We start from the raw sequence: 11,283 nt of genomic DNA on the forward strand, positions 1-11,283 counted from the left end.
TCTATGTAAACATTTTCCAAGCAAAAATCTTAAATCTAGATTTTGTTGCATATTTGGGAGACATACATATATCCTCCCATTGTTTCTTTGTAAATTGCAGAACAGCACTTCCACAGGTTTTGTCCTTCAACTAAACGGATGATAAACTCCTTGTGCCTTCTTGAGGAGAAAGTTTCTTCTCACACAGGCAAATATGAAAATCTCAATCAGTTTTGATGAACACAGCCTCCCAAAACCCATGAATCAGAAAACAAAAACATAAGCAATCCCTTGCAAGGACAATTAGAAAGAAAGTGTATAAGTTTCTCAGCTTTTTTTCTTTTAAAGGAATAACAGGTCAACAAGGCATGCCTAGGCTTGCAAGGAGATGAAATCTTCTGACAAAAAAAGAAAAAGTTAAGAAGGTCCTAAAATAGATATGGTTAAAAGAATAACATGAATAAAGTATTCTCAGCCATTACTGACAAAGAAAGAAAGAAATTTTAATTGATAAACACAGCCTGAGGCTATTGGAACTCATTCAAACTCTAGCCAGGGAACAGTCATTTGGAGATGATGAGAACATGGGGCATATTATGGGATAGGGGAGGGTGCTTGACAGCCTGGTAAAGTTTTTTTTTTTTTTTTTTGCCAAGCACTTTCCTATATTCTTAGGTTTATCAGTTACTGGCCATCACAGTCCCACAACAAGTCACCAACATGAGAAAAATGTTACCTACTTTTACATGAATATCAGGAGGTAAAACAACTTAAAGTCTCAAGAGCACAAGTTTCATACAACAAACAAAACAAAGGCCATAAAATGGTTCAATGGAGCCACTGCACAACTGCCTGGAGTGTCCATTTATAAAAGCTATACTATCAAAACAGGGCCATTAAAAACAAAACTAATACTGAAGCATAGTACAGCAGAGACTTTTAATAACAAATATAAGGATGGCTACATACCATTCATAAGTACTTTCAGCTGCTTGTCATAAAATTCCATTTCTTTCTGTGATATAAGCCCACATTCTGCACACTGACGGACTGGGTCTACAAAGCACATACGAGGCAGAAGCACTTTCTTACTACAACACTTGTCGCAGAAACATCTGCCACACCTTCTGCAGTGATGCTGTCAATAAAACATACAAACACCGACATATAAAAATTGTTTAAAAAGGTGGCCTCAGTATTTCCAGACATGTAAAAAATAGCAAAAGTAGGGAAATGTCATGTTATAAACTCTACAAAATCAAACAAAAATGAAACAAATCACTCCATTACAAATTAAACTGCAGCTTACTTAAGCAATAACAGACGACATGGTGTGGTATATTGAAGATTTACCCACGTCACGAGGGCAAAGCCAGAGTGATTAAATAAAGCCAACCGTGAGTAAATTTCAATATACCACAACCACGGAGTCGGTTACTGCTATTATACAATGATATTATTTAAGAAAAAAAATACTTTTCTTAAATAATGTCTTTGTATAAAGGCGCATTACTGTTCTTCCGCCGGTGGTGGTATACTGTTTCCTTGCATTGATGCACTGCGCATGCGTATGGGACTTGTATTCCTATGCATACCCAGTATATCAATGTTTTGAAACAGAAGCAATGGAGAAAAGAAAGTCTCCATTGCTCCATTTTCTTTCTTTTTAATAGATAAAAAGGTTTTAGACACTTTATACCAAAGGAAAAAAGTCTGGGCGACTGGACCTTTTTCCGTTGGTATATTTTGGGATTTATAATGGGCACGCTGGCCAATCAGCATGCATATTTTGGAATATTAATGGGAGGTCATTGTATAATTAAGTATAGTAGATTAGTTTGTTATAATTCAAAAATAAGAAGTTATGTACTCACCATAACGTTCCATCTGAGTAGGTAAACTTCATTTGTCAGCAACCTATGGGAATCAGATCCGACCTCGGATCCGAGCCGGCAGTTTTCAACAGCTTTAGATCCGAGCTCCAAGCTCCTCCCCCTACCCATAATCCCCTGCCAACCCTGACTGACCTCAGATCAAGTTTGCCCAAAAGCAGATACTGCTTGAAGACTATTACTCTCAAAGATAAAGTGGGCAACACCCATGGAACGGAGTATGAAAACATTCGTACGTGAGGGGGCAGGAGGGAGGGACAGTTGCTGACAAATGAAGTTTACCTACTCAGATGGAACGTTATGGTGAGTACATAACTTCTTAATCTGAAGTAGTTAACTTCATTTGTGCAGCAACCTATGGGACAGAATCCCCAGCTACCTGAACCTTGGGCGGCCTTCATGGAAGGATGTTTCGGAGCACTGCAGAGCCAAAGGATGCTCTCCCTCTGGAGATAATGTCCAATTTATAGTGATTGATAAAAGGTAGGAGATGAGGCCCAAGTGGCTGCCGAACAAATATCATCCAAAGAGACTCTAGCTCCAAAAGCCGCAGAGGTAGACATAGACCGAGTAGAGTGGGCATGGACTCCCTGAGGTGCGGGCCTGCCAGAACTTTCATATGCTAAAAGGATACACTGCGAAATCTATCTAGACAGCGTGACTTTAGACACAGATTTACCCAAGTTAAATTTGGCAAAGGAGACGAACAACTGGTCAGATTGCCTATGACCAGATGTCCTGTGGATGTAGAAGCAAAGTTGTCTATGCACATCCAGTGAGTGTAATTTGTATTCCCCTTTGTTTTGGTAATTAGGAAAAAAGACCGGTAGGTTGATGGACTAGTTAATATTCGATTCAGAGGTAATCTTGGGAAGAAAAGAGGGATTGGTCCTGAGGTAAACTCTATCCTTGTGAAAAGTCAAGTATGGGGGTTTTACACATAGGGCTTGTAGTTCAGAGACCCTTCAAGCCGAGGTGATAACGACAAGAAAGGCCATTTTCCATGACAAGAATTTAAGATCTACTGAAGCTGCAGGCTCAAACGGGGGAGCTGTCAAGGCCTGAAGCACCAGCGTTAAATCCCAAGGAGGGACTACATCCTTCACTGGAGGTCTGAGCAGAAAGGTGCCCTTCAAAAAGGTCTTACACAATTTCGTGGTGATCAAAGGGCCCAGTTCATTTCCCACGTGATAATGAGAGATAGCTGCTAGTTGAACCTTGACTGTAGAGGAACTAGCCCCCTGATGAAATAGCCCTGACAGGAAGTCTAATACAGCGGGCAAAGGAGCTGTGAAAGGATCCAAAATTTCGACGTTCCGCCCAAATGGAAAAATGTTTCCATTTGCTACTATAGATCTTTCTAGTAGAAGGCTTGTGCGCTGCTACTAGAATAGTTTTAACTGGGGAAGAGATACCGGGAGTCCTAGATACAAGTGGAACTGGAGCAGCCAAGCTGTGAACTTGAGATTGTCCAGATTCGGGACTGGGAGATCTAGGGGGTGGGATATTAGATCCGGACGGGGATCCAGAATCCAAGGAGAATTCACCAGATGAGACCAAAGGTAAGGGAACCAGGTTTGACGAGGCCAGAACGGGGCAATGAGGATCATCCTGCTCCCCAACTGGCTGGCTTTCTGTAGAAACTTCAGCATCAGAGGAAGAGGAGGGTAAGCATAAAGTAGACCGGGAGGCCAAGCATGCACCAGAGCGTCTCTCAGAGGTTCCCCGGAGGGGGAAAGGAGAGCGAAGTAGTCGTAACATTTTGTGTTCGAGGGAGAAGCAAAGAGATTGCAACAGGGGTGACCCCATTTGGCGAAAATCCGATTCGCTATCTCGGGATTCAGAGACCACTCGTATGGTAACAGGATGGTGCGACTTAGTCTGTCTGCTAGGATGTTGGACTGCCCCGGAATGTGCGTTGCTATAAGAAAGCGGCTGGTGAAGATCGCACATTCCCACACCCTCATGGCCTCTTGACAGAGTGGGTAAGACCTGGTTTCCCCCTGTTTGTTGCTGTACCAGACAACAGACATATTGTCCGTCTGAATCACAATCGCTCCTACAGGAAGAAGGTCCTGAAGTGCTTGCAACGCTAACAGCACTGCCCTCATCTCTAGGACATTGATATGCAGAGATGTCTCCATGAGGTCCCACTTGCCTTGGACTGTCCTGCCTGAACAATGCCCCCCCCACCCGAGGCGGGAGGCGTCCATGGCCACCGTGGCTAGGGGAGGGGGCCATAGAAAAGGGGCGTCCTTCCTGGAGGTTCGGAGATTGGAGCCACCATAAGAGGGACCTCTTGCAAGCCCTGCTGAGGGGAATGGGATGGCTCAGAGGATATTGAAGAAACGACCACTGGACCTGGAGGGTCCATTGTAAGACCCTCATGTTCAAACGTGCCATTGGCAATAGGTTGATTGCCGCCGCCATTGAGCCTAGAGCCCTCAGGACCAAACCCGCCGGAAGAGCTGGAGATTGTAGAATGGCCCGCACATCATGTAGCCTCAGGGTTCGTAGCCGGTCTGTGGTCAAGAAAGCTAGGAGCTTGTTTGTGTCTAATCTGGCCCCTATGAAGTCTATGGTCTGAGTCGGGGTAAGAGACGACTTCTCTAAGTTGATAGTGATCCCCAGCCGGGGAGCTAGACGAAGAAAGTAGTTTCTGGCTGTGCAGAGTAGATGCCTTGTCGGGGAGGTCAGGAGCCAGTCGTCCAGGTATGGGTAGACCTGAATTCCCTAGAGCCTCAGGTGGGCCGCTATCACCGCTAACACTTTGGTGAACACCCTGGGGACTGTGGTGAGACCAAAGGGGAGGACCCTGAATTGGAAATGGCTGGCTCCTAGCCGGAAGTGGAGGAACCTGCTAAATCGCCTGTCCATCAGGATGTGGTAGTTCGCATCCTTGAGGTCTACAGAGCACATCCAGTCGTTCTCCCGCAAAAGGGGGAGAATGGATTGAAGGGTGACCATGCGGAACTTCTCTGATTACTGACAGGTTCAGGGGGGAGAGGTCGAGGATAGGTCTTAAATCCCCAGTCTTTTTTGGCACCAAGAAGAACCTGAAGTAAAACCCCGACCCGCACTGGTCTGGGGGGGACGCGTTGGATGGCTCTTTTTTCCACCAACTGTTGGATTTCTGTTGCTGCGGCCTCCCTCTGATCGGGTGGGACATCTGGGAGGTATCTGGGGCTGCGTGGATAAAGAGAAAAGGGAATCTGATATCCCGTGGATATAATGCGAAGCACCCAGCAGTCTGTCGTGATGGACTCCCAAGCTGCTAGGTGCTTCACGAAACGCCCCCCGACTGCCTCCAGTCGGGCAACCCCTCAGGGGTGTTGCGTGGGTTGGTCTGAGAAGGGTTCTCTGGATCCAAAGTTCCGCGGGCCCCCTCTGCCTCTAGGGTGACATCCACCCTGACCTCCTCTGCCACGGAAGGGCTGGGAGTCCGGAGCGGGACGGGACTGTTGCAACTTCCAGAACCACATCTTCTTCTGTCCCTTTTGGTTCTTAGAGAAGGACCTCTGGGGAGCAGAGAAGCGGACTCCGACGGCAGACGTCTTCCCATCCTTCTCGCTCTGGACCAAGGTATCGCGAACAGTTTTGCCAAAAAGGGCAGAACCACTGAAAGGGGCATTAGCGAAAGACGCCTTGAAGGGTTCCGCAAAATCAGTGCTGGAGCCAGGCCTGACTCCTCATGACAAGGCCCGCTCCGCTGGCTCTAGCGGCTCCTTCCGTGACATGGGACAGTAGCCGCATAGAGGTGTTTGATATGGATCGGAGAGTGGCCATCTGGGTGGAGTGCAATTGCTTGTCCTCCGCTGACATGGACTCGGGGGGCGACGCAGCGTACTCTTTGATAAGGTCCTGCTGCAGTCGAAGCACATGTGCCATGTAGTTCAGCGACCTCACAGAGAAGGTAGCCGAACTAAAGACCCGCTTCCCTAAACGGTCCATCGACCGAGACTCCTTGCTCGGGGGATGAATCTAGGGACTCTCCTGAGCTAGTTTCCTCTTGGTGGCCGCCGCCACCAACATGGCATCTACAGGGGGACCCTTACTCCAGTGGGACTTGTCAGAAGGTGGGCTGAGAATTTTGTCCGGGCGCTTGGGGACTGGCTCCACAGTGTCCGGCTCCTTCCACGCCCTGGTAGTAATCAAATCTACCAGGGGGTCGGCTGGAGGGGACACCCAAGAGGTAGAGGGGCCTGCTTCAAATGCCTCCAGGAACATGGATTCGTCCGAGTTAGGCTTTGGGGCAGACCACCCCCCCTCCTTATCCTGAGCATCTCCAGGATGTCACCAAATGAGACATCTTTGGGGGGTATTCTTGGGGAGCCTTCCCCCTCCTCCAAATCCGTGTCCTCAGTCAAGGACTCGGGGGAGTCCAGGTGCCTCCTTTTGCACCTTCGCTTGTGAGGAACCTCCTCGGGGGGGGGTGCTGTCCGAGGAGGTCTCACCAGCCACGTCTTGTTCCAAAAAAACGACCTGGGACGTCGGAGCAGGCTGTCCCTGGGCCGGGTGATGGAAGTCAAGCCCAACAGAGGAGTGCAGGGTGGAGCAGTGGTAAGGGCCGGGGGCCTGGAATCTCTCGACAGGGAACTCTCCACCATGTCGAATGCCGAGGGAGAGCTGCTCTCTCTGGGATCTGAAAGCAGACCCTCACTTGGATTCGACGGACGGATTGGGGCAGGCGCCGAAGCGATCGGATCCGACAGACCAGTATGCTTCGACCTGGACGGAGCCAAAGGCATACCAATACCTCCGGATCCGAAGCTCAGCCCACGGCTCCGAGAGCTCGGATCCGAAGAAGAAAATGGACCCTAAAGACTCGAGGGAAGTGTCGGCGCCGAAGTACCCAAGACTATCGGCGCCGACACACTCCCGGCTCCAAGGCTGCCCAGCTCTGAAGACTCCGAGCCTGGGAAGCGGGACGGAGAAGGAGCTATCGGGGCAAAAAAAAGGGGTCGAGCTCCCCCCCCGGAGGGGGGGGGAGGCAGGAGCACTCCCATCTGCAGTTGGGCCTGCAGGAATCTTCTCATCATCCAGTCCAAATCTGCATCCGTGAGGCTTTGGGTTGATCTCGATGAGGCCACCGAGGCGGGACGGGAGTGTTGCCTCAATGACCTCGAAGGAGATCGGGTCTCCTCCTCCTCCTCAGGACCCGGTGAAAAGCAAGGAGACCGGATCCGATAAGGGGGAGACCCAGAAGTCCTGGATGGAGAAGACTGCTTAGCCGGGGGGGCCGAAGCGGAGGCCTCGGCCCGCCGCTTGTGGTGTTTCTCCCTCCTTTTCTCTTTCCTGACCTCCCTCTCCTCCGGGCCTAAGGTGGGAGGTTGAGTACCGGCTGGGGGGAGGGAAGCAGGAGTGGCAGCCGCCGCAGCAGGAGCCACGGGAGGACTGAAGGTAGAAGCCGAATCTGGGGGCAGAAGACCCGCCAGAATCAGCTTAGACCTCCGGTCCTTGAGTGCCCTGGGGTTGAACGCCGCACAGATGGAACAACCAGAAGACAGGTGCTCAACCCCAAGGCACAACACACACACAGAGTGTGGCTATCCACCGGGGACAGCTTATGGCCGCACTCGGTGCACTTAGGAAAAAACGGCTTTGGGGACTCAGACATTTTAACTAAAAGTGAAAACCACACACGTTAGGCCCCAAACACACACACACACACACACACACACACACACACACACACACACACACACACAACCCTAACAGAACCACGAAGGAAGGGGGAGGTAAATGACAAAAAATATAAAGTTAAACTAAAGAGGGACCTGGAAACACTCAACCAAAATCTGAAGAAAAGGAAAAATTTTTCTCACAAAAAAGTCTCTAACGCCTGGAACTCTAGATCAAGCTGCTGTTGGTTAACCGCGGCAAACCAAATCTGAGGTCAGTCAGGGTTGGCAGGGGATTATGGGTAGGGGGAGGAGCTTGGAGCTCGGATCTAAAGCTGTTGAAAACTGCCGGCTCGGATCCGAGGTCAGATCCGATTCCCATAGGTTGCTGCACAAATGAAGTTAACTACTTCAGACCTAAAGTAGTCATCAGCAAGGACCAAAACTGCAAAAGGGTTGGGAGTTTTCATAATGGTTACAATGTTTAACTGAAAGATATCACGTACAGGGTTTGATTCTTATCTTTGGAATGGAAAATATTTCTTAGGCTTACAATGGCCTGGAAGGGCAAAAAGCCTAGTACAAACCTATGAACTATGAAAAATATTAGGGTAATTTCCAATCCTCTGCTGGATCAGATAATCAAATTACTGTAACTATATATCATCAAGTGATCAACAGAATTATATTTACATACATCCTGAAAAATATGCAGTGGCATGTATATATGCTTTAAATTCAATGTCACAAGATACTGAGCACTCATGCATAGTACCACTGAAAAGCATCCTGCACCCCTTCACCCAAAGTTCCATTCCTCTTTCATTCTAACTTAGTGAAGGACCAGCTGCTCTAGGTATTTAGGTCCTGGACGAACATCATATAACAGGAGGAAAATGACCTGAAAAATCTTCAGCCCCCCCATAATCTGCTATGGGGCTTCACTCTTGTAAACACCAAATTACTTTGGAGATTCATTTTTCGATCAATGTTACATTTTGCCCTCTTTAAAATAACTAGAAATGTTTTTTTTTGGGGGGGGGGGTGATGTAACTTGGCAATACATTTTTAAAATCCATGTTGCAAAGAATTACAGCTGCAGAAAAAGAAGTTGTCTTACCATAACATTCCATCCGAGTTGTTGATCTTCTTCCAGTCATCACTGATGGGTTCGGTTCCGAGCCCTTGGAACAGAGTCTGCTTAATACCAAGCTCGCATACACCAAAAGCATGCGAGCTAAGCTGCTACCCACAATGTCCTTCTGCCAGTTACCTCAGATTGAGTTTGCATGCAACCTATAGAAGAAAACAGAAAAGAGGCCATTTCTGCGCAGAAACCCTGCAACACCACAAGGACCCAGAAGATCTACTAGGAGCCTTTGGTGGGAGACGGTGGGAGGGTGTGATGACTGGAAGAAGAACACCAACTCAGATGGAACATTATGGTAAGACATAACTTCTTTATCTGAAGTTGTTAATCTTCTTCCTATTCCTCACTGATGGGATGGAATCCCAAGCTACTTGGAGAACCTGGGTGGCCCTTATGGAAGAACATTCCTGAAAACCATTGAGCTGAAGGCCGCTCTTCCCCTGGAGACCAAATCCAATTTGTAACGTTTGATGAAGGCATGGGGTTTAGCCCATTTAGATTTGGTCCCTCCCTGTTTATGTACCAGACAACAGACATATTGTCGGAATGGACTGCAATCGTTCCCAATGGAAGGAGTGGATGAAGTGCCTGCAACACTAACAGCACTGCTCTTAACTCCAGGATGTTGATATGCAAGTTGACCTCCAAGCTGGACCATGTGCCTTGGACTGTCTTTCCCTGGAAGTGGGCCCCCCCACCCTATCAGGGAAGCGTCTGTGGTCACTGTGGCAATGGGTTGGGGAGCCATTGTAATAGTCTCATATGCAATCTTGCCAGGGGACAATCGGGATGGCAGCTGCCATAGACCCCAGAGCCTGTAGAACTTCCCTTGCAGACACTTTTTCGGCAGAGTATCACTTGTACTTGTAATCTTAATCTCTGAAGTCTGTGAGGAGGGAGAGAGAGACTTAGCTTGTTTGAGTACTGAATACTGCTCCTATAAATTCCAACTGTTGGGCAGGATGAAGGTTGGATTTTTCCCCAGTGTATTGTGATACCTAGAAACTCTGCCAGTGCTAGAGTGTAGCAGAGGGTCATGACCAGTCGGCACTTGCTGGGGGGGTAGAGGAGCCAATAGTCTAGATATGGAAACACCTGAAATCCCTGAAGTCTCAGATGAGTTGTTACCACTGCTAGGCATTTCAAGAACACACCGGGGGTCGTCGAGAGACCGAATGGCAAGGTTCTGAATTGGTAATGATCGGCTTCCAGCCAAAAGCGAAGGAGACTCCTGCAGCGCTTGTCCATTTTGATGTGGTAATATGTATCCCAGAGATCTATCGAGCACATCCACACACCCTCCTGAAGAAATGGGAGAATGGATTGTATCTTGACCATGTGGAATTTGGTCGGAACTACTGATTTGTTTAGTTGGCGGACATCCAAAATGGGTCTCCAGTCCCCAGTCTTTTTTGGCACCAAAAAGAATCTCGAGTAGAAACTGGATCCGCACTGGTCTGGGGCGACTTGTTGAATGACTCGTTTTAGACACAGCTTTCTTATTTCTGAAGCTGCTTCTTCCCTTTGACTGGGTGGAACATCGGGATGGCATTTTGGAGGTCTTGGGTAAGAGATTAGAGGGATGTAATAACCTCTAGAAATTATTCTCTGCACCCACTGATCATTTGTAATACAGTGCCAGGCAGCTTGTTGCAGAGAAAAATGAGCCCCGACTGCTTCCAGAGGAAAGCAATCAGGCAGGGCTTCAGGAGCGCTGATAAGGTCGTCTGGAGAAAAAATCCCTGGAGTCCTGATTTCGGAGATGCCCTCTGCCACTAAAGGGGTGTCTTCCATTATTGGAACCCCCTCTGCCTCTGGGGGAATTCTCACCACGTGCACTACAGAAAGAGCCTTGAGATTTTTTTGTGCCATATCTTTCCACTCCTCTGGTTCTTGGAGAAAGAGCGCTGAGGTCTGGAAAAACATAGGCCAATGGTAGACAAGGTTTTTCCATCCTGCTCGCACCTGACTAATGGGCCCATCACTTTAGAACTGAACAAAGCGGACGGTTCGATAGGGGTGTTCAAGAAGGGAGACAAAGGAGTCAGCGAGGTCACGAATGCGCATCCAGGCGTGGCGTCTCATACCTACACCTGCACCCGCAGCTCTAGCCGCTCTTTCGGTTCCGTGGGATAGCAACCTCATGGACGAGTTGGAGATTGACTCTAGGGTAGCAAGCTGAGAAGCAACTTTATCGCATGCCCCATCAGAAACTTGACTCGTGAGGGTTCCAGAGAGTTCAGAGATGAGATCTCTTTGGAGCCTCGTAAAATGTGCCAAACAATTCAGAGACCTGACAGCAAAGGTCGCTGAAGCAAAAACTCGCTTCCCTAATCTGTCCACTGCCCGGGACTCTCTGTTGGGTAGATGGACAGTAGGAATTTCCTCCGCAAGGTCCTTTATTGTGGCAGCCGCGACCACCATTGCGTCTACTGGTAAGCCTCTAGACCAATGGGGCTGTTCCTCTGGAGGCGAAAGTATCCTGTCTGGTCTCTGGGGAATGGCCTCAATGGTACCAAGGTTCTTCCATTCCCGCTGCACGATGAGCTGGACTAACTCATCAGCAGGGGGGGGGTGGGTCACCCAAGAAGTAGAGGGCCGAGAGCAGAAGGCCTGCAGGAATCATTGGGATGGACTCAAA

The 11,283-nt window shown here is 48.6% G+C and overlaps 1 protein-coding gene across 2 annotated transcripts in view; it reads right to left on the reverse strand.

Moving 5' to 3' along the window:
- Window positions 1–11,283, reverse strand: part of ZFYVE21 (zinc finger FYVE-type containing 21) — a 777,981-nt gene that overhangs the window by 726,897 nt on the left and 39,801 nt on the right. For both annotated transcript variants that reach the window (XM_044074506.1, XM_044074507.1), the window contains exon 3: window positions 949–1,117. In XM_044074506.1, the coding sequence (XP_043930441.1) occupies window positions 949–1,117 (169 nt within the window). The remainder of the gene's footprint in view (window positions 1–948; window positions 1,118–11,283) is intronic.

The sequence above is a fragment of the Protopterus annectens genome, chromosome 6.part0 (assembly GCF_019279795.1).
Source record: "Protopterus annectens isolate FY-2018-M chromosome 6.part0, PAN1.0, whole genome shotgun sequence".
Taxonomy (NCBI): domain Eukaryota; kingdom Metazoa; phylum Chordata; order Ceratodontiformes; family Protopteridae; genus Protopterus; species Protopterus annectens.